Raw genomic sequence first — 25,399 nt, forward strand, 5'->3', positions numbered from 1 at the left:
ATGTTGGATCGTCAGATGGAGGAAACTAGACGGTTGCTTCAACAAAATCGTGAAGAATTGTCGATTCGTGTGGAAGAGCCTGAATTAAATGAAGGGCACTCGGAAGGTGGAAACTTCAGTGGATCAGTTGGTCAAGCCAACCCACCGATAGTTAGGCAAGATAATCGTGATGGGAGGAATGATGGAATGGGATGCAAGTACAAGGACTTTTTGACTTGCAAACCATCGACCTTCAATGGAAAGGAGGATCCGATTGGGGTTATGGATTGGATCTCCGAAATGGAGCTAACCTTCATGACGTGTGGCTGCAGAGGTAAGTTGCAAATGTGTATAGTTCTTGGATTGGTTTTTTTTAATAGACAAACATTAGCAATACAGGCCAAGAGTAGCCCCTCAATTGATCATTTGATCCAAAATCTACACAAATTGAATGATATTAGGACCTCACCAATAATTCATGTGAAAGGCGGGCCTTTGTTGGTGGATTTGTTGGCTAGTACCTACACTCAATTAACAATTTTACATTATTTAGCAATTAGAAAGCAGGCTTCTAAGTTGGATGAAAATTGCAAAAATTATAAAACATAGATAGTTTCTAGGACATGAACACTTATCTAGATTCTGGAATGTAGTTTTATCCTATCTTGAGATGATTTCTTGAAAGACTTATTTATATCCTTTGATAACTCTATTTCCTGAAACAATGAAATCAAGACAGTGATTTTTTAACAACAACTGAGAACATAATGTGTATTTGAAGAAAAGATATAGATGCATAAATATAAACCAGAGCAGTTTGATGCATTCCAATATTAATAAAATAAGCTAGCGAAAGAATTTAATTAGTACCTGACTACCTCTGATAATATATTATAGAAAATGAACTTTAACAAATAGACTATTAACCAAAAGGTCTGTTAACATTTGAATAAACATATAGCTAGAACACACTATGATAATATGATATAAATTAATAAACAATAAATTCCAATGTTTTCGGTCCTAGAACTAAAAACTGGTAACTGTGTCACAAGACTATTAATTCAGTTAGGCCCTTGAATATGAGTTTCCACCCAATTGGGTATTCGGGGTTTTTGGTGTCGCTCTTAATCTTGCTTATGCCCAAAAAAAAAAACATCAATGGCCTAAAAAAATAAACATGTGATATTTAAACAGTATGCAAAATTCAAATTCATGATTCTTTATTCAGTGTATTTTGTAACTTGATTGAATCCCCAAAAAATGATGATCTAGTAGAGGTGACTGAATCTCCTTAAGTTCAAATGTAGTCGAAAGAAGATAAACTCAACAGGTCTTAACTATCAGTTTGTACAATACAAAAATATATTAGATATAAAATAAAATCATAAACATTTAAAAAAAAAAAATCCAGTACTTTCCTCATGTACAAGTTTATAAACCATCATGTATGTTTGTTTCTCATCAACTTTCTAAATTTTAAGTGTATGAATTCTTACCACTTTTGCAAAAGCTTCAGGGCCATGTTCTGGTACAGCAGATCAGTGGTCGCCGATGCCTTTTTGTAAATTGAGGAGCACCTTACCCGTCTAAAAATGCTAAACTTTTATGTGTATATATATATATATATATATATATATATATATATATATATATATATATATATATATATATATATATATATATATATATATATATATATATTTGCAAAATGAGAAAAGTATAAACGTCTATATACCTTCAAAAGGTTCTTCTTAGAGTATTTTTTTGGTTTGGAGAAACTATAAAATAAAACAGAACAAAATTCATATAATGAAACTTTTTTATTTATTTGTATAAAATATAAATCAGTTGGAAGCGGACGGAATCAATCAGAATTCAAAAGTAACAAAAACATATGCAAGTAGATACCTATTTATGGAAGAGAAGGGAAAAATATGATAAATATTTTAAAATTCTAACCTGCACAAATCATGAATAGCTAATAAAAACACATGGATTTTAAGAGTTAATTGGTGTACGAAACAAACTAAAGTTAAACTTGAACATACAAAATTCAACTTGCAAAAATAACGAATAGATAATTAATGAACGTCAATTTCTTTATTTTTCGAGAGTAAAATGATGTAGAAATCAATTTAAAAAGTTGAACCAAATAAAAAACATAACGACTTCAATATTTCTACAGTAAAATGATCTAAGAGAAAACTAATTAAGTAAAATTCAACTATGCAGAAGTGAAATTGCAAAAATTACCGAGCAATAACTAATTAAAATATGTTGTTAAACAGAAACATAACACAACTCACCTGAGCAATAACTAACCAAAATTCATACCACAAACACTTTACAACTTTCGGTACGTAATTTGAATAATTGTTTCCACATATCATAAGTTATTCGATCGTAATTTTAGCAAGTATCTTCAAATTTGAGCGAATTTTTTTGTTTCATCATGTTATGCTATCACAATGATGTGGCTGATCAATTTAATCAACTTCCCAAATAAAAATCGAAGCCATGAAACGTATTCCATCTGTTTTCAATAGACTTGCAACTTATGGGAGAAAGACAAACGATTACCTGGGCCGACTGGAACGTAGAACATGGGGCGACGACGTAGGTGGAAGAGGCTCATCGGGTCTGATGTGCGCATGAAGATACTGCTTCTCTTTCTGGTTGCATATATGATGGTGGAGAAGGTGGAGACCACACGACATAAATTTCAAGCCGAAATCCCTAATCAAAAAAGTGAAGATCATGTTAGAGAAGCTGATGAATGCGTGACATGTGATTGCGATAGGATTTCAAGCCGAAATCCCTAATCAATTTGAGTGTTTTCAACGTCGATGAGAAAATCGAGAAGCTGATGAATGCGTGACATGTGATTGCGAAAGGTGAAGATGGTACATGTTAGAGAAGATGGTGACGCCGACAGTAAATGGGGTGAGGGTTTTCAGGTTTTGTCGGTTCATCTGAATAGGAAGAATGAGGGAATAGCGGTGGGATAATACAAAGTTATAAACAATGGAGTATTGAAGTCGAAACACGCATACTGTGGATGTCCCGACATCCCCACATGTACAGCTCTCAAACGAAGGCCAGGGGTAGAGCTTCATAAAGTTTCATAAACCAAAAGGGAAAACGAAAATGTTTAAAAACTCAGGCACAAAAATGGAGAGATTAAATTAATAAAAGAAATTTGGACCAATAAAAATACACAACTGTTGATAAGGGAATAAAGAATATATATATATATATATATATATATATATATATATATATATATATATATATATATATATATATATATATATATATATATATATAGGTTCAGGTTCATGTGAGACCATTCTAATATTGTGAAACCGTGAGACCAAATCTAAAAATAATTTTAAAATGCAAAAAAATGGAAAAATCCAAAAATTCTTTTTTTAAATATTATTTTCGGAATTTGAATTAACAAAAATAAATAAATAAATCCTTTTTTTTTTAAAATACATGAAATATTCTAAATAGAATATTACACTGATATATTCTAAAAAATAATTTTAAAATGCAAAATAAATGGAAAAATCTAAAAAAAAAAAATTAAATATTATTTTCGGAACTTGAATTAACTAAAAAAAATAAAAAAAAAATCCTTTTTTTTTAAAATACGTGAAATATTCTAAATAGAATATTACACTGTACATATTCTAAAAATAATTTTAAAATGCAAAATAAATGGAAATATCGAAAAATTCTTTTTTTAAATATTATTTTCGGAACTTGAATTAACTAAAAAAATAAAAAATAAAATGCGTCTCACAGTCTCACAAAATTAGGCCGTCTCACATGAATCTAACCCTATATATATATATATATATATATATATATATATATATATATATATATATATATATATATATATATACTAGCAGTGTACCCGCGCAAAGCGGCGGGGCGTGTAAATTTTTTCGGTGATATGTTTCCTCTATAAAAATGTTATGTTACAAAAAAAGTACATGTCGAAGACAAACTAATCAAACTATGGTGTTATTTGGGAGATGAAGTCATTTTTTGTTCCTGAATGATGGGCTTTATATATACGATTGGAGGGATATCTGAATCAACATGCTAAATTTAAGGATATCTAAAAGGGTTCAAAATTTGAATTAATTCCGTGATTTTAGGGAACAATATCAAATTGCTGAGAAATATAAGGAGATTTGATGATGAATATTTGAATTCAAAATTTGTTTAAAATTTAATATTATTTTATTAATAGTTACTTGTACTATCAGCTTCATCATTTGAACGTCTTAAAAAAATATTATTATTATAATCAATCTATTTTTAGAAATAATTAGATTTCTTTTATAAGATAGTATATATATATATATATATATATATATATATATATATATATATATATATATATATATATATATATATATATATATATATAAAGAATCGTATGTTCCGATCAGTTGTGGATATTGTTAAGATGGTATAGTTAATATTAACACGATTCCATAATAGAAAATTTTGAAAATTTATTTTTCTGTACTTAATAATAATACCATTCCATAATAGAAATGTAAAATCTTGATTTTTTTTCTGCTGAAGATAAATTTTATTTGGGATATAAATAAACGAAATAAATAACCACTATTTATACTTAAGTATTATGGGATTTTCTAATATGTGCCCTAAGAGCATATATAAAAAGTATTAATTATGAAAAATATTATCATAATTAAATTCAAAATACATTTATTATGGAGATTATTAATGCGTGTCATATTTAATTAAGGTAATATTCCTTATAATTAATGCATTTTATATTTAATTATACTAATATTTGTTATTAATTAATATTTTTTATATGTGTTCTTAGGACACATATTAGAAAATCTCAAGTATTATTATTTAACCTTTTGAACGGGTATAAGTTTTTTAAATTAGTTATGTTGGTTCAAATTCTTAGTTTGATATGCTTATAACGAAAAATTATATATTTACATTAAAAAGTAATATTCTTTGATTATTATTAAAAGTGATTTTTTTACTGTGAATAAATTTATATTTATAAATATAAATAGTAATATCCCTTGATGAAAAACAAGATAAATGTATATAATTGTTATATTTAGCGCTTATATAAGCATATATTGAATTCTAAAATAATACAATAAAAAACAGTGAAATATATATATTGAAACAAATTGTGTAACGTTTCATTGAAAAGCAATGAAAATTTTAATCATATATAACTGAATATAAAGTATATTATATGATAACTAGGCGAATGTCGGCACATTTGCGTAGAGACACCAATATAGTTGAAGTCTTTATAAATATATGTTTTTTTAAATATAACAATAACATTGTTGTTAAATTTAATATAATAATTCGTATACTAAATTTATATAATATATTTATTATTTTGAATTATATGATAATATATACATTTATTATAACTTCATAATCTCAATCGTTTGAATAATTTCTACCCGCGAGTTATACATGAATAAAATTAAATGTAATATATGGTTTAATGTTATTTATAGTTGTTATTGTTAATTAATTTTTAAAAATTTATTTGCTTAATGTTTGAAATTCTATCATTATAATTATTTAGAAAAATCAAATATTATTTTTTGATTTTAAAGGTAACATCTTTGGTTTTTTAAGTGGAAATGAAATTTATATTTAAGTCGACAGTTAAAAATTTAAATATTTTGTCTAAACTGTTCAAAAGTTGTAGCTTTAAACCGATAATGGTTTACATATAACAATATATTAAATCTAATAAATTAATTATAATATGTTAAACTTTAAAGACATAACTTTATAAGTAGAAGTAAATATATTATTTTAAACTTGAAATTTAGTTTATTAATAATGACACTTTAGGTTCGATATTTTTTAACATTATTAACCAACTTATAATCATTATTAGAAAGACACTACAATTTATCACTTTTAACTATTTACAAAATGTTCTTTGGTTGTTTAAGTTAAACTAAAATTTGTATTTAAGTTTACATTGTAATGTTATATATTTAAATTAATAGTTTAAGTATTTTATACAAAATTTTCAAAATTGTATCTTTAAAATGATAACAGTTTACATCCAACAATAAATTGAAACTAATAAATTAAATATTATATGTTAAAAGTTAAAAAACATAACTTTATAAGTAGAAGTAAATATATTATTTTAATATTGAAATTTATTTTATGTATGATTATACTTTAGATTTGATATTTATTTAACATAATTAACCAAATTATAATTATTATTAAAAAGAAATTGAATAGTCATGGGAGTTTTAAATGAATGTGGTGAAAGAAAAAATGCTAGCTTTATAAGTATATAATGATATACTGACAAACAATAGTAAGAAAGAGATTAAGATCATCATGCATATGTTTACTCTGTCACACAAAATTACAATTTTTTTTTACTATAAAGTCTTTCCAAAAACATTTATCTCTTAAAAAGATAAAATGTCTCTTTCTCTTACGTCTCTTGTGTCGTTTGATTATCTATTGGTTTCTAAAAATTCAAACAAGAAAGTATTACTATATTTTTGTTTGAATCCCTGACATATTGTGTGTGTTTGACAAAAGTAGCTATTAGCTGAAAGCGGTTCGCGGTTCGCGGTTAGCAGGTAGCTGATAGCGGGTAACGAGTAGCATGTAGCGAATAGCTGGTAGCAGGAAGCATGAAGCTGTTCTTTTATTTGTTATATGAGTATTTGGTAAAAGTAGCTAAATATATAAAATTACATAAAAGGACAATTGATTAAAAATAAACAAATATATAAATATATTTTTAAGGGTAATTATGGAAATTGATTTCAAAAGATTAGTAGTGTTTTGTTAAACGCTACATGAAGTAGCTTTTAGATTTCGAGCGTTTTGTTTAAACTAAAAGTTAAACGCTCGTACTGTCAAACGAAGTTTTTTTTATTTAAACTAGAGCGTTTTGTCAAAAGTTAAAAGCTACAAGCTCTCAAACGCTTCCAAAAGCTTGGTGTCAAACACGATTGTATCTTTGTTTGAATACCTAACATTGTTTTTTTAATACCTAACATTGCCTTTTTTTTCTTTTCCATAATCAATTGTGTAATCCGATTTCCTAGACAATGACAACTCAACAAATAATTTTATGGAAACTAGAAATAATTGGTTTAATTTATTTTATCAACATTTAATTACATAAATTATTATTTAGGTCATAGTTCTGAGGTTTATTTGACTTTCATAATAAAAAACTTCCAACTCTTCAATTCCTTTATTAATAATTTCGTGTTCTATTTTTTTTCATTTAAAGAACATTTAAAGTACTCCTATTAATATCCTATTTTTTCTAACACTACCCCTTTAATTATGACTTGTTTGGTATCCGATTTTATAACACTTATTTTTATAAAAGTTTGGGTGATGTTATAAACACTCTACCCTAATAGTCTATTATTTATTATGCTAATCATTTGATTTGTGTTTGTCAATAATTTAATCTAATTATTACATTAAGTTTATTATTTAATTAGTGTATTATTATTACTAACTTTATTATTAACAAAATATTAATTATTAGAAAGACTCAAAAAAAATATTTCTTTTAGATTAGTTTGTTTTAATTAAAAACTAAAGTTAGGCAAAACAAATTATTTAAATAAAATGATTAAAACTTAAAATTTATAAGAAAAACTTAAAAAGTTGTACCGTGCCATGGAGCCCATGAGCCAAAACCTAATTGATTACTCAATTTGACTCAAAACCCTAGTTTAATTTCATAAAATTTTCAGTTTTTATTTGTATCAGTAGTCAGAATCGGACGACCGTCGCCGCCATACCACTGTAGCTACCGCTTCACCGGACCACTCCTCACCAAGCGACTATCTATGTCTGTTTCTTTTTCGATTTGATTTTTTTCAGGCAAGCCGTCGGAGGTAAGTCGCCATCGTTTGGTCTCGATCTTTCTTTCTTTCTCCGTCTCGATCTTGTTGCTACCAGACCAAGCGACTCTCTCTGTCTATCTCTCTATCTCTTGATCTCATTTTTTTCAAGATGGCGGCCAACATAAGTCGCCGACGGAATAGACATTGATGGTAGTAATGATGCTCCGATTGTGGTGCTGGTGGTGGTTAGAAGCCACATTCTGATTTTATTCAATGGTTACAGCATCTTTTTTGCAAGCACATTTTTCAAAATTATGTTGGAAAAATAATAAATTTATTTTTCATTATCACTTTGGAAATAGAACAAAACTTAAAGCCTGACCGGAAATAGCTATAAAATCCAAAAAGTGACCAATAAAATTAAGTTAAATTGTATCATTAGGTCAACATTAGAATGGAGTGTATTAGACTGTAGTGTAGTTATAAAAAGCCTAAAAGTTTTTCCAAAATTCTAACCAGTATATATATAATGTATTTTTTTAATACATTGAATATTGTATATTGCAAACAATCAAAATATTAATATTTATTGAACTGTATGTTTAGGGAAGTACTTTTTCTTTATCTACAATCATTACACATAATGTTTTTAAACTTACCTGTCTTCTTTTGTTTATTGTGAAACCATTACTATATATATATATATATATATATATATATATATATATATATATATATATATATATATATATATATATATATGTGTGTGTGTGTGTGTGTGTGTTCAGGTTCATTTGAGACCATTTTAATTTTGTGAGATCGTGAGACCAAAATCTAAAAATAATTTTAAAATGCAAAATAAATTGAAAAATCCAAAAATTCTTTTTTTAAATATTATTTTCGGAACTTGAATTAACTAAAATAAATTAAAAAAAATCCTATTTTTTTTTTTAAATACGTGAAATATTCTAAATAGAATATTACACTGACATATCCAAAAAAATAATTTTAAAATGCAAAATAAATGGAAAAATCTAAAAATTCTTTTTTAAATATTATTTTCGGAACTTGAACTAACTAAAAAAATAAAAAAAGAATTCTATTTTTTTTAAAAATACGTGAAATATTCTAAATAGAATATTACACTGTACATATTCTAAAAATAATTTTAAAATGCAAAATAAATGGAAAATTCAAAAAACTCTTTTTTTAAATATTATTTTCGGAACTTGAATTAACTAAAAAAAATAAAAAAATGCGTCTCACGGTTTCACAAAATTAGGTCGTCTCACATGAACCTAACCCTATATATATATATATATATATATATATATATATATATATATATATATATATATATATATATATATATATATATATATATATATATATATATATATATATATACACACACACACACGATCTTTTTCTAGCTTTTTAAAAATAAACAAATGCATTATTATAATTTTTATAAACTATATTTAATATAATTTATTTGCTACACTTTTAGATTTTATTGTATCTAAAAAATAAAATCAGACACCTTTTTATGATATAAAAAATTAACATGTATATTGTTATTATTATTAACAATCTTATATTGTATTTTTTTTTTCCCACATAGTATTTTTTATTTTCTCTGAAAATCCTTTAGTTTTTTTTTTATTTTTAGAACAATCTTAAAAAGAAAAATTGATAAAACTTTCATATTTGATAAATTGTTTTGGAAAAAAAAAATATGACTAAAAATATCAAATCAAAAAATATAAAGCAAAGAAAATATTTTTTTTAAGAAGAAAATAAATCTATGGTATTTATAAGCTTTTTTTTTTATTCTAAACTTAATCTTAAAGTTCAAAAATGATAATAGTAATAATAACAATAATAAACATATTTTGTCCTTCGGTCGTTGGATTTTTTTAAATATATCTTTTATTATTATTATTATTATTATTATTATTATTATTATTATTATTATTATTATTATTATTATTATTATTATTTTATCAAAAAAAATATTATATTGTTTTTGTTCTATTAATCTTGTAAAAAATAAGTTTAAAAAGAAAATTCAAAATAATAATAAAATTAGTAGATATGAATAATATAATAATTAAATGATAAAGTTAATGAAATTCTTAAAACAATTATAAAAGTTAGTAAATATGATTAAGCTCATATGCTATTAAATTAAAGTGTGCATGGTTATCTTAAAAAATAGAATGTATGAGAATGGTAGGTTGGTGTGTTTATGATAGGACCCATTTTTGTTTAATCCGATTTCCTAGATAATGACAACTAAATAAATAATTTTATGGGAACTAGAAATAGTTGGTTGAATTTATTTTATGTGAAGTAAGCTATTTTTAGGTAATAGTTTTGAGGTTTATTTGACTTTCACAATAAAACACTTTATTAAAAATTTTATTTTCTATTTTTTTTCATTTAAAGGAATTTTTATCTCCAATTCTTTAGGATGTCTATATTATTAGTTTTTTTAGTAAAATGTCTATATTACTAGTTTTTTTTTTTTTTTTTTTTGTAAAACAAACCACCAATTATATTAGAACGTCAAGTATATACTTAGTTGTTTTTAATGTAATAAAATATCATTTAAACAGAATATAACTTAATGATATATTTAATTTTTAAAGAATATCATGAAATAATAATATTCATGTGAAATTTAATTTGCATTTAAGTTTCCAAATAGAAATAACTATACCAACGTTACCAACTTAAATGACAAGAGTACAAAACAACATAATTTATATATGTTTGAATTTATTTGTATCATCTTTAACAATAAAATGTGTTAACTGTTAATATTGACAAATTAGCTAGCATATAAAAGAATTAAAAAAAAAGTAAATAAAGCAAACTTTGAAAATTTTGCCTGAATTAAAAAAATGAAAAACTATTGTCAACACGAAACATGTAAATAAAACTAATAGTTAAAACGAAACGTCCAAAAGAAACTATCTTCGAAATAGAACGCACAAAAAAATACTAACGAAACATCCACATAAATAACCAAAAACTCCTTGTATTCAATGTCTGCTGCTTAGAAATTATTCGTCCTAACGAACTTTTTGGCGTCGCCGCATTGCGTGGCCACACCCCGTGTGTGTGTGTGTATATACACCATTGGTTTTTGAAACTTTAGGGTTTTTTTTTTGTCGGTTGTAGAGTATCTCTTTATTTTAATAAAAGAATAGTTTTATTCTTCTTTTGATATATATCACTTTATTAGGTCTCCTAATTAATGCATATATTATTCTTCTTTTATCATATATCACCCTATTATGTCTCCTAATTAATATTTTTCATTTGTCAACCTATTGATTCTTCATAGATTCAAAATTTTCCACTCTATCTACATTAAATTAATAACATTAAAATAAAACTAATACAAATTACAAAGTGATATAATTTCACATATTTATTTAAATCATTGATTATAATTTTATATAATTAAAATAATATCTTAATTAATAATTTTTTAAAATAATTAATTAATAACTTTGAATTTTTACTATAAAAGTTTAACTAATTTTATAAACGTGATTTTCACGGGTTATAAACTAATTTCTTAATATGTTATTACCTCTAACTCTATGGATATAATTTAAAACAAAAATTATCATTCAAAAAAATAACGGATTGTTTGTCTATGATATAAAAACCCTTTTGATATGAAATACCATTCTATATTAGTTTTGTTTAAGAAACCAACTGATTTTAATAACTATTAATATTATAATTACTTTGCTATATAATATTACCTTATATATAATATAAATGTATAAATGTAGACGTCTAGGCGGTTGTAGTTTTGGATGAACAATTATATAATACTCCGAAAAAGAGAGAAACCGACACGTATATAGAAGTTCAAGTATAAAACATTTTTGGGAGACAATGAGAAGGAGCTTGGGGTGGTTTGTCTGTAGACCTCTCAAAGCGTCACAAACACACAATTTTTTTTTATTATTCTCTTAATGAAGGTACATATAAACGGATTTCGGCTTCTTTTTGCGTCTGATAGAGGGTAGAAGGACAAAAAACCTAGTTAATTGGTTGTTCATATCAGAGAGTGCATCTTATAAAAATCATCTGCATCAACAAAATATCCATTTCCGCTTATGAACATGTGTGTGTCTGTAAGTTTAAACTTCACTTTTCTGTAATTTCTTGATTTAAGATTTCTCCAGAAGATGGGTAAACGTTGAAGAAACTAGCAATTGATATGTTTACTAATCAAAGGATGTGTTATTGTGTGTGAAGTTAGTTCAGTAATGTGTGTTTTATGGTGTTGTGTTTCTATTTTATAAAAATGAACACTTTTCTACATGTATAGGTTTAAGATGGTGATTTATATCTCACGGTGATCAATCTTGGGTTTTTGTTAGTTATTGATTTGGGCTGCCTCCAAAATTATAACGTGAGGTTTAAAGAACCAATTTCTTGATCCTCAAATCACAGTGTGTCTTTTTGTGTAGAGGTGTGTGAAAATGGAGCAAAGCACAAAAACACCATCAGCTGAGGAGCTTTTAAGAAAGATCCAGGAGCTGGAAAAACGTCAATCTCAACTCAAACAAAAAATCTCAAAACTCATGCTTTCTGGTAACCTAAAAGAACCTGAGCCTTTAGCTATGAAGCTAACAGAAGCTCAATATTTTAATATAATGCAGTCACTGGGTCAGGCTCTACATATATATGATATTGACTTTCGGATAATCTTCTGGTAATAAATATGCTACTACTAAATTCTTAATGTTTTGAATTTCAAGTGAAACATGAAGAAGATCAAAGGCGTTTAATAAATTTTAACATATTTGGTGAACGGGATTCTTGCAGGAGCCGGGGTGCAGAAAATCTTTATGGTTTTACACCTGATGAAGTCTATGGGAAGACACCAACCGAGCTTCTAGTGGAACCTAAGGACGCTTCGTTATGTGATGATCTTCTAGAACGATCACTAAAGGGAGAGACTTGGACCGGGGAGTTTCCTATAAAGAATAAGAAAGGGGAACGATTTGTGGTTATTGCTACTAATACGCCATTCCGTGATGAAATTAGAGGAATAATTGGGGGGTTATGTATATCGAGTGATTCACGTCCGTATCATGCAAGAAAGCCTGCCAAACCTGGCTTTGATTCTCCACAACCTCTACAGATTTCAATTGCCTCAAAGATATCGAATTTGGTTAGCATTTCCTACAATTAATTTTTCTAAATAGAGATTTAAGACCATGCATGTAAGGGTATTAGATTACTTTATGTCCAAATAGATTCAAGAACCAACAAATAGTTATGGGTAGATTCACTAAACATTGCCTTGAAGTTATCATGTTATGTAGAAACGAAAATTGCTAATTGATTAATAGGAAACATTAACACACACAAATGATTGAAACACATGTTCATTGATTGTGATTCGGTTATTTATTGATGTGAAACCTAGATGACAAGGTAATGGAAGAAGATGAGTACCAACTTTTTATGACTAATTTGTAGCAATTAGATTCTCCCTTAGTTATCATATATGGTCCCCTAGGCTTTGTTTGAAGTGGCTTGTTCCACAATTCTCCATCTTGACTTCAAAGTAAGCCTTCTTGTAATTCCAATTATCGATGTTTAGGAATAAGCAATGTCAATATTTTCATTTTATGATCGACTTATTTAACAAGTGTGTCCGGTTATCATGTGTCACTCGCGTCTTAAACGAAATTAAAAGATAATGGTTTGTTCGTTGAAAACGTGGGTGTTATCCAAACAAATAGCAGTCATGCTATTGCAATAAGCCAAGGCTTGATAATTCCGAACCCCACGAACACTTACCAACCCCTTCAACCATTTGTCTCCTTTGTTGCCTCTGTTAAGTCCATTTCCTCGGAGTAGTTGATAGTCAATAGAGTAACATAAGGTTGAAGCGTTCCCTTGCAACTCATGATATCGCTACCTATTGTAAACAAATAATTGGTTAATGACTTTATTCGGTATAGATCACACAACCCCAAACTCCTCCATAGATAGGACCCACATTAGATGTGACTTTCAAGTACCGAAATGTTTTTCTGACCGCTAGCCAATGTTCCTTGCCTACATGCGCCATATACTATGATACTACAATTACTGAGTGTGCAGTATTCAACCTTGTACAAACTATAACGCACGTAAGACTTCCCCACTACACTCGAATAAGGACTTGTAGATATATGTAGTTGGGCCTGGCCTTGTTCTATTTAGGGTTACATTTTGTACTTTGTATATATATTATGTTGGTAACTAGGGTTTCATTGTATTATCATTTTCAAGATCATGAGAATAATACTCTTTCCTGCATGTTGACATATGTTATATTGACCGAGCCGCATTAAATAATGTCTTTGTGTGTATGATTAATTCTCATTTGTTCATGACAACATATAAACTTGAAAATGTACAAATGGACACTGCAAGAAAAACCTCTAAGAGACATGAAACAGATCTCCCAAAGGTACAATCGGAAGCAACAAGAACCAAATCTTTTTCTACGTTCGAAAATTCTTTCACAACGTTTGCATTCGACATTTTTCCCTTGTTCTTTGCGCACACATTCTTCCATAGCCTAATTTTTCCACATCTATGACACACATATTGCTTATTCGATTTTCTACCTTGTGACCTTGATGTTCCTCTTCTATATTTTCCTTTACCTTTTTCCTCGAGTCCAGGAGATCAAACTGATACTGCTTTACAAATACATTCCATAAGGTTGTTTGGTGCTTTGTGTTGTAGTTTTTTAGGGTGCAAGCTTGATCGAACCTCTTCCAAAGTGGTCATGTCCCTCCGTACAGTTGTTCCAAGTGAAAATTTATGTCTAAATGGATCAATCTGAAATTGAAATAAAGATCGAACACCCAGCTTGCTTCGAATGAATGTAAAACGCAAGCAAGAAATAGATTGTGTATGGAGACTCTTCATTAATGGATTCTTCAGAAGAATTATGGTACCCCTCTAAAGCTAGTAACTCGGATCTAGGACTAGAAAGGGAAGACAACTACCCGAGTTCATGTAACATACCAATTTTCACAACAGAATTTTCAATTTTTAAGTAAGATAAAAAACCATTTTCATAAAACCATTTGTTCAATAAGTCATAATCCCAAAAATTAGAGTAGCATAAAACAATGTGGAATCTCAAACATGAAAGTTGTTGATGAGTTTGTACAATCATGCCTTTGCCTTCCCACGATCAACTGAAGTACCTGAAACATTTAATCTATAACTGTAAATCAAAGTTTAGTGAGTTCCCCAAAAATTTCATATACAACAATATACATACAATCATACAACCAAGTTGAGTATCTAGTCTCACAACATTTAAGTTGATCTTGTCATCAACTCCTAGATACGAGTATCTAGTCTCACAACACTTAAGTTGGTCTTGTCGTTAACTCCCATACATAAGTATCTAGACTCACAACACTTAGTTGATCTTTTCATCAACTCCCAAATAACCACATGAAAGCGTCATATAACAAACATATATCCCACAAGAGACTAACCAATCTACATCTACAAGCATAACCTGACAATACATATATCTTAGCATACAAGGACATATACTGTCACACGTAGTATAATGAGAAAATCCCCTGAATCAACAAGCTGAAAGATCAACACTCAACGACCTGCTAGAATATCTATACGAACCTCCTAACCTGATAGGAGTCAGACGTTAATCTATTACTTAAAACCCTCAGTTTGACCGTCAAAAGTCAACGGTCAACGAAACTCGACATTCAATAGAAATTACACCTTGACTAGATAATGGTCACGTCGTGATTCATTAGGTGACAAAATAGTCTGGACAGATCTAAAATCACGCTGTAAAACCCTAGTTATCGTGCCGTAAAACTCAGCTTAATAGCCTCACTCATTCAATCCTTAATCCTTTACGATGAAAGTCCCAAATCTCAGATATGAAAGATCTGAATCTCTCGGGGGTCTTAATGTATCAAGTTTCCAACTTTATCCATTTAGACAACTCAATAAGCCAAGATTTATAACCCTAAGCCTAAAATCCAATCAAAAGGCCAATTCTAGTTCATGGACTCAAGGCATAAGCATAGAGGTGGAGACTTTTTACCTCTTTAGGCTCCAAAAGATGAAACGGGCGGAGAAACTAGGATGGGAAAATTCCTCTTCTTGCACCAAAGACCAGCATCTTCTTCAAGAAAACACTAAAGACACTAAATGAGCTCACATGCACCAAAAGGGTATGAGGAACGGGTACTATATCCCTACTCTAAAAGTGTTGTCACCTCAGTTCCACTACCACACCACAAACCTTAGAAAATACTCACTACTCACATCATCTCCATCATTTTATCATTTAAATAAAACATTTACATAATTAAAATTATATAAATTAAAAATAAAATACTTACATAATTAAAACTAAATTAAAATTATTTAAAACAAATACAACATTCTATTGTTAAAATTTTAAATTAAATAACTAAAATTTAAAAAAGACGATAAAAATTAAAAGTTTAACATTACAGAATAAAAGCTACTACTCATTATTGTCAATCTCATCGTATCATCCTCATCGTCATGATTTTATTGCCTTTGATAGAGATTGTGTGTGTATGTGTGTAACTTTCTCTGTCCACTTCTAGCATTCCTTCTCAATTAAAATATTTTTAATTGACTTCCAAATCTTTAGCTATACATAGGAATGAATTTCTACTAAAATGGAAACGGTGTTTGAATGTTGTATGGTCGTAAAAGCAATTATCAACAAAGTAATCATGTACTAAGAATTTGTGTGTAGCGTTAAAATCCTTGTTTATTAGGTTTTAGTCTTCTTGATGAAATTTGAACTTTTAGTTTTTGAACCCAATATGGTGATTTCTGATTCAAGGAATATGTGAGAAAAACATATCACCAATATTATCAGGTGAAGATGAAGATGAAGATGAAAATTTGTCCATCTTTCAATTGCGTTTGTGTAGGATGTCTAGAATTGTAAAATGGTTGTGTGAAAGTTAGATAAATAATGTATAATATTTATAGGTTTATGTTGCGGTTGGTTGATAATAAAAAAAAATATATTTAAACTTTTTTCTTTTTAATCTCTCAGCGATCAAAAAACTGTTTAAGTTGTTCTTTCTCCTCCGTCAAGCTCTGTAGCAGTGGCTACACTCAATGGCGGATCCAAGATTAAAGTAAAGGGGTATGCCCGAAAAAAACAATCACATAATACACAATAAGAAAATAAAATACGGTAAAAGTTACACTATTGAAATTTTTTTTAAGGGGCATCCCGGGATATATACTAAATCCGTCGGTGGCTATGCAACGCCACATTCACAAGCCGAAGGGGTTGTGTTCACGCGTGGACTCCTACACCACATCATCCTTACAGGTGTCGCGAAATACCCATACATGAAGGCCTTGTTGTGAAAACATAGATGACGAAGAAAACGATGAAGATAATTATTGAGTTTTTTTAGACTAATCATCTATGTAATGAGATTAAAATCAAATTTATACTAATTAGATTCTCCTATATTTACATATATATTGTCCCTAGAATTGGTTTTAAGTCGCTTATACCACATATATCAAATTTTGCCTTTGTTAAGTGAGCATGATAGAAATCTAAGATAACCAACTCAAGAATTGTCACTTTAGGTACAATTGAATTCTAAGACCAACAAACATGATTAGGTTTATTTGATTAATTCTTGTCACGTTGAAAACATTATAACAGGCTTCAAAGGTGAAGTTGAAGATGAAGAGGAGAGACAACTACACTGATCATGAAGGTGGGAATGATGTCGTGGGTGATCATAGTGAAGCAAGTACCCGAACGGGGCATATTCAGTCTCCATTTGGAGCTTATTCTTCCATGGCCACAGAGGAGCACTTTACCAAAAAACTCACAGTATATTATGGTCATGAGAGTGAAAACAAACCCGGGATCTGCAAGATTTTGACTACAAAAGCAGATGCATGGATGGGTAGAAAAAGAAGTGTGTGGCCTTGGGAAGGAGACGAAAGAGTAGAGTCTTTTGATCCTATATTTGGTCGTTTTGGTTGGCAAAGGTTAGATATCATTGAAGAACACAAGCCTAGTCTACAAACGAGCTCATGTTCTTCCTCAAAACTTGACTTTCAACTATGGGAAAATACCAATAATAAAATCGTGGCTTCAGGGTTATGGTCTTCTTCATTACATGTTAGTAGCAGCACAAGTAGCTCAAGTAGCGGTGCAAGCATCAAAAGCAATGCCATCATCAAAGTGGAAAGAGAAACCGACAGCCTTGATTATGAAATCTCGTGGGAGGATTTGATAACTCAAGAACAGATTGGACAAGGTACCCCGAGGGTATTTTAGTCAATTTGACAAACTATCGTATTACGAATGTAACTTTTTCTTATTTATCATATTTTTTGGCAGGCTCGTGTGGGACTGTATATCGTGCACTGTGGTATGGATCAGTACGTTTTCCGTCTTCCCCGCTTCTTAAAAGATTTATGCAAACACTTTTATTTGTAAAAAAGGGACAAATAAGGATTATTAACTGTGCATTTATACATGTAGGATGTTGCGATTAAGTTATTTGTCTATCAAGAATACCCAGAGGAGTTGATAGTATCATTTAAACAGGAGGTAATTTTTTGAGTTCATCACACATAATTAACTCCTTTTTTATGCTTCTCTTTTTGCATCCAACTGTTTTTGTATATTTTTTGAAGGTATCTCTCATGAAAAAGCTTCGACATCCAAATATTTTGCTCTTCATGGGTGCTGTGACATCAACTCCACATCTATGCATTGTCACAGAGTTCCTTCCTCGGTTGGTTCTTTAATCCAATAAAAATTGTGATGTTTCTTTTCTTGTTAAAATGTTTGCAAACATATAATAAATAATCTCAATTTAATAATATATATCACTATGTAGTGGAAGTTTGTTTCGGGTACTTCAGCGAAACACAACCCGATTAGATTGGAAACGTCGTCTCCATATGGCCATGGATATTGTAAGTAACATGCTAATTAGTTATCCTTTATATTCGGATTTTTTTTTCTTTTGAGTTGGTTGTGTTCTTATAAGTGATTCTTTCAAGGCACGAGGCATGAATTATCTTCATCATTGTAACCCACCGATTATTCACCGTGATTTGAAGTCTTCAAATCTTCTTGTTGATAAGAATTGGACTGTGAAGGTATATATGATTGGATTATCCTTCGTACTCATGTGGCTTCTGTCCAAGTTTTTTTAATACTAATAATTAATATGATATTATAGGTTGGTGACTTTGGTCTCTCTCGTATCAAGCATCACACGTACCTCAAAACAAAGTCAGGGAAAGGAACGGTATTGCAATGCTATTTCTTAATTTATGCTCCTTTGTTCCAAAAATAAATCTTTCTTTTCTTTTTCTCGCACCCAACAAATAGGAACCACAGAATGCAAAGTTATTATAATGACTCAAATGGTACAATAAACAAGAAATAAGATTCAACTTTGAGTCAAATGAAAGGGCTATAGCTAGGTTTGACTTCATTGTGTTGACTGATTTCTTGTTCCTTTTTGTAGCCTCAATGGATGGCTCCAGAAATTCTACGTAACGAGCAAGCAGATGAAAAGTAAGTTTGTGTACGAGGAAAAAGAAAATATCTTTTTCATGAATTTTGGAATCTAATATTTGGTTTGTTTGTTGTCAATCTTTAGGTCTGATGTCTACAGCTATGGTGTTGTATTGTGGGAAATTACCACCGAGAAGATTCCTTGGGATGATCTTAACCCAATGCAGGTATATATACGCTATTCTCAAGTATTAAATTCAATACTGTTTCTTTGACTTTCAAGATTGAACATTCTAAAAACCTAAAAGATATGTAAATGTGTTGTATTCCAAGTTTTAGCAAACCAAAAATAATCAAAAGTTCATAATTGATCAAACTCTTTTTTTTTTTTTGAACTGGCGGAGAATTTTATTAAAGCCACAACCTAACGAGGCAAAGGCAGGGCAAAAACATAAACAAAACAGCTACAAAATGTCAAAAGGATTACAAACCCAAACATACCAATTACAATTATTAAACTTCCCTCTATGTTTAACCCAATCAAACACCAAAGCAAGAATATTATCCACCACCTTAGGAGCATTAGCACAAGTAGATCTAAACAACTTTTCGTTCCTCGCTTTCCAAATACACCATAGGAATCCATAAACAATCACCAGAAAAATTCTCTTTTTCTTTGGGCAATGACCCCAATTAGCCGCAAACTCCACTAATGACGAGACGTTATTGAACGATCGAAAGGGAATATCGCACCAATGGCACAACCATTTCCAAATATCTCCGGCAAAAGAGCAACGCATGAATAAATGATCAGTGTCATCAACCCCTGAGGAACATAGATGACATAGATGACAGGAATTAGTCCCATCACGAACACCTCTTTTAGACAACGCTATCACCGTCGGAATCCGATCAATGCAAGCCGTCCAAACGAAGCAAATGACTTTTAAGGGGGGAATGTGAAACCAGATAGTGGGATTCACCATAGGCGAGGTTATCTTGGAATCAATAAGACATCGAAGCTCACGCACATGAAACACCCCATCTCAGGAAAGCAAAGAAATCCACCGGTCCAAACCATGAGAAGTGACCACATTAAATATAAGCCCGCTAAGGGAATTCATATCCGCCAGTTCCTGATCACTTGAAGGATTCCTCTTCCAGGCCCATTTGAACTCATTTGGGAGAATACGCTCCGAAACGAAACATGACTTTTTCTTGTCAAGGATCGAAAGGCTAGGAAATCGAGAGTCAAACGAGCCACCCCCCCCCCCCCCCCCCCCTCCCGATCTTCAAGCCAAAATAACGTATTAGATTCAACCATAATCTTAACTCCAAAAACAGAATTAAAATTAATCCCTTCACTCTCCAGGTTGTTCACCACCTGAGATATCTCAGACCATATGCCAGTGAGGGACTTCTTAGCAAGGTGATGAATCGGTTTCCTGCTCAAGTTATGAATACCACTGACCACCTGTCTCCATAGTGCATTCGGTTGATTCTTGAATCTCCAAAGCCATTTGGTAAGAAGCGATAGATTCAAGGATCGAAGAGACCCAATACCAAGTCCACCCTTTTCCTTTGGTCCAAGAGCGCAACTCCAAGACACCCAACAAATCTTATGTTTGTTGTCGCTGCCTCCCCAAAGAAATTGACGCCTAATTTTTTCCAACTTTTCAATAATAGAGATAGTGGCTTTGAAAATAGAGAAAAAATATAAAGGAAGGCTACCAAGAACAGATTTAACCAAAGAAAGCCGACCGCCAAATGAAAGGATCTTAGCTTTCCATGAGTTAAGCCGATTTTGCACCCAATCAATAACCGGATACCAATTTCGTTTTAATTTCATATTCACTCCCACTGTGACACCCAAAAAATTGAAAGGGAAGGAAGCCGCATCACAACTTAAAATCCGAGCACAAGAGACAATTTCCCTATCCGTAACTCATATACCATAAACTTTGGACTTATGAAAGTTGACCTTTAACCCCAAAGTTGCATGAAAACATCTCAAGATTCTAGCAATATTGCAAAAATTCATACTAGACCAATCGCCCACAAAAATCGCATCGTCTGCATAAAATAATTGAGAAATAGAAGGACCATCTTTGGGGATTTTAATGCCACAAAACAACGATTTCTGGCAAGCCGACTTCACCGCCACGTTGAGACCCTCCATTGCAATTATAAATAAGAAAGGCGATAGAGGATCACCTTGCCTAACGCCTTTGGATAACGGAAACTCCTTTGTAGCAGACTCGTTAAGGAGAACGGAAGCCCTTGCGGAGGAAAGACATCCCTTGACCCACTTCAGCCATATCGATCCGAACCCCATTTGCACCATAACGGACTCCAAATACCCCCAATTGATAGAATCAAAAGCCTTGTCGAAGTCCACCTTAAGAAGAAAAGTCTTGTGTTTGACTTTTTTCGCCCATGTACAGATCTCGTTTATGATCATCGGCCCATCTAAAATATTTCATCCCTCAATGAAAGCAGTTTGAACATCGTCAACCACCTTACCAATCACTTTTTTTTATTCTGGAAGCGAGAATTTTAGCCACAATTTTATATAAGCTGCCGATGAGGCTGATGAGGCGGAAATCAACGAGGGAGAGAGGATCCTTCACTTTAGGAAGGAGGGAAATGAAAGAGGAGTTGCAACCACGAGAAAAGAAACCGAAAGACTCGAAATGTTTCACCAAGCGCATGATATCGTCTTGCATGAGAGACCAAAACCGTTTAAAAAATTTAAACGTGAATCCGTCAGGTCCGGGCGCCTTCTCGCTCCCACATTTCCAAATAGCATCCTTGACTTCCGTGAGATCAATAGGCACATCAAGTGCACACCTATCTTCCTCATAAAGCATCTTGAAATTCCCGTTGATTAGTGCAGGGCGATCACGACAAGTTTCTTTGAATTTATTACTAAAGAAGTCCATCGTCTCTCGCTTAATAGAATCAATGTCAGTCATCCAAATTCCATTGACCATTAGCCCATGAATGTTTTTCCTCCTGTTTTTGGTTTTAAGAGACGCGTGAAAAAAGGAAGTATTCTCGTCTCCCTCTCGCACCCACTTTATCTTAGTTTTCTGCATTAAATCAATCTTAGCCATCTTTTCCAACTCCAAAATGCGCTGCTTGCACGATCTTCTTTCCCTCAATTCAAATTCATTTAAGCATCTAGATTCCGCTTGAAGCTCAAGATCATTAACCTTGTATTTAAGTTCACGTAACACCTTATTTTCTTTTTCGAACTCCACCCTCCTCCAACCACGAATGGCCTCTTTAACCCATTTCAATTTGTTAGCTAAGTATCTATCAGGCACGCCTTCACCCGAGAAACTATTCCACGCCTGAATAACAACATTGTCGAAACCATCTCTAAAACACCATGAATTAAAGAACCTAAAAGGCGGAGGGCCGAAGCATAAAAGCGAGGTGCGGAGAATGATCGGGGAATGATCAGAAAATTCCCTAGGAAAGGCGGTAACAGCAGCAGAGGGAAAGGCAGCCAAGAAGTTAGGGCAAACAAGGAACATGGAACAACATAAATGAAAAAAATAAAAAATAAAATAAAAATCTGCTCCATTAATTTCTTCTACACAATTTCATGTGCATTGAATACTTGTAAAAATAAAAACTCAAAGTCTTTGTGACGGCTCAATTATTAAACAGTAACAAAATTATGCTTGGGAAGAGGGGTTTTTGTACTGTACAGGAAAACATTATCAAAGGTTGAATCATTTTAGCAAGCCCTCATCCTCTATTCCCTAAACCCTATACCCTAAAAGCTCTCTTAGAAAACATCAATTTAACTTGAAATGATACAAAAGAATGATCGGTGTGAGTTCATCAACTAACCTTCTCTATCCCCTCATCAATTAGTCAAATAAATAATTGATTTATTTTTATGTAGTTTGCATTAAACAACAAAAATATGGCATTTAATATTGAATACCGGTTCAAATGGAAGGAAAAGGAGAGGCCTAATCATTTTTTTTCATGTAAGGAAACTATATATAATAATATTTTAATTTGCAAATATGCAATCAATATGGTAAAAAAAAAATGGTAGCAAATTCAACATGATTGTAGAAATCGATTAGAAAAATAATTTGTTATAAAATTAGTAAAATAAAATATAGTAACTAGTTGCATAATTTAGTGTTTTATCCAAAAGAAGAATCCATAACTCTGAATTATATAAAACAAATAAAAATTAATTTTAATGGTTTATTTGGATGAATGGAATAAAACAATAAATAAACAAAAAATACAAGATAATAGAATATATTAGTGTATTCTATTTTATAATGGAGCGAGGGAGTGGAGTCTAATTTGAGTTTTTCTTTTTGTAACTAATAATAATAATAATAATAATAATAATAATAATAATAATAATAATAATAATAATAATAATAATAAATAAAACTGTCATTTAAAAAAAAACAGTAAAAAAGGGTTAAAATACTGAAATAAATATTGATTTAAAGAAAGAAATAAATAAACAGTAAAAATGTGAAACAATAGAGAAATGGAGAAAATCAGATATTTAAAATATTTAAAAAAAAAACATTAAAGAAAATTGAAAGTAAGAAAAATGAAAAGAAATACTGATAAATATTTCTAAGAGTACTGGTTTCAAAAAGAAATATTTTTAAAAATACACTAAAATGATAAATATTTTTTTAACTCACCCTATTATAGTCAAAAACTCGATAGCCTTATATAAATCTCCAAATAAAGTGCATCTCTAGAGAAAGAACTAATAAAAAAAAAAATAGTAAATAAGTAAAGAAAAAATGAAACTAAACCTTAGACTATGTCAAAATACTCTATACCCTACCCTAATTCTATGCCTTCACAAAAAGATAAGTTTTATATCAAGTTTAAAGATTAAAAGTTGTTTGTTTGACCTCAAAAGTCAAAATATCTAGCTTTGCTTGACTCTGGATGTCAAACATCGTGGTTTCTAAAAGCAAAACCAATTTGTAAATTGTTTAAGTGGTTGGCTAAAAAGAGACCCCAATTTTCCATTTAGACACCATATTTAATTTTTAAAGTTTTTTTATTGGTTAAATTTGCATTGTTTTTTGAAAAAGTAATTATAAATAGTTTATCAAGTTTAAATTTTACTCCCGAATTCTATATAGTTTTCGTCTTTTGTGTGTATGATACTTGTACAAATGTAAATCCAGTGATCATTATAAAGATAAATGCAAACTGCAAATTTTACTTAATTATGATACTTCTTAATAGGTTATTGGAGCAGTAGGGTTCATGAATCGACGACTAGAGATTCCAAAAGACGTGGATCCACTGTGGGCTTCACTTATCCAAAGCTGTTGGTGCAGGTTGGCCTCTTTCTCATGAAAAATGTTGACTATTACTAAAATGTCTAAAATACCCTCTATTCTACTAATGATGGGCAATTTCGTCTTTTTATTTTTCAGTGAACCGCAATCCCGACCAACATTCCAAGAAATACTAGATAAGCTTAAAGATTTGCAGAAGAAGATTTTGGTTGAACGTAGGAGAAAGGAATCCTAAAACAACACACGTGTGCATTCTTGTTGGTTTCCACCCTTTTTTCCATACAAAATTCATATTTTCCACAAGTAGATGATCTGATATTTTGTTTTTTAAGTTAACTATATACCTTTGTGAGAATACCGAATAGGTTAAAAAACAAATCTTGAACGTGGAATTAAGAAAATTCGATGGAATAAAGACAAGATTGATAGTTGATACCCTGTCAGCTATGGGCATCCACTTTTTGATAACAAATAAAAAAAATCCAAATTAAAAATTAAACAAATTGCCAACACGAATGTTACGTTAATGTCATGTCGACATAGTGTGATTTTGACAGAACACATGGCATGCCACATAGACTAGTCACCGGTTTCTCATGCTATAATATGTG

At 30.3% G+C, this 25,399-nt stretch overlaps 1 protein-coding gene across 1 annotated transcript; it reads left to right on the plus strand.

Moving 5' to 3' along the window:
• Positions 1–2,585: 2,585 nt before the first annotated feature.
• LOC145004607 (uncharacterized) lies at positions 2,586–25,094 on the plus strand. Its single transcript, XM_078963566.1, has 15 exons — positions 2,586–2,769; positions 7,915–7,928; positions 12,380–12,624; positions 12,738–13,086; positions 17,647–18,253; positions 18,337–18,377; positions 18,481–18,549; positions 18,636–18,736; positions 18,842–18,920; positions 19,008–19,106; positions 19,190–19,258; positions 19,481–19,530; positions 19,616–19,697; positions 24,733–24,827; positions 24,927–25,094. The coding sequence occupies exons 1-15, from the start codon at positions 2,586–2,588 to the stop codon at positions 25,021–25,023; spliced, it is 2,181 nt and encodes a 726-aa protein (XP_078819692.1). The 3' UTR covers positions 25,024–25,094.
• Positions 25,095–25,399: the final 305 nt, after the last annotated feature.

Source organism: Lactuca saligna, chromosome 1 (genome assembly GCF_052625555.1).
Source record: "Lactuca saligna cultivar CGN05327 chromosome 1, ASM5262555v1, whole genome shotgun sequence".
NCBI lineage: Eukaryota > Viridiplantae > Streptophyta > Magnoliopsida > Asterales > Asteraceae > Lactuca > Lactuca saligna.

Bases quoted from the DNA above. Each gene is read 5' to 3' on its own strand.
- LOC145004607 (XM_078963566.1), top strand. From the start codon at position 2,586: ATGGGGCGACGACGTAGGTGGAAGAGGCTCATCGGGTCTGATGTGCGC. The intron at 18,550-18,635 runs GTAATTTTTTGA...TATTTTTTGAAG, and splicing joins TAGTATCATTTAAACAGGAG to GTATCTCTCATGAAAAAGCT. The intron at 24,828-24,926 runs GTTGGCCTCTTT...TTTATTTTTCAG, and splicing joins ATCCAAAGCTGTTGGTGCAG to TGAACCGCAATCCCGACCAA.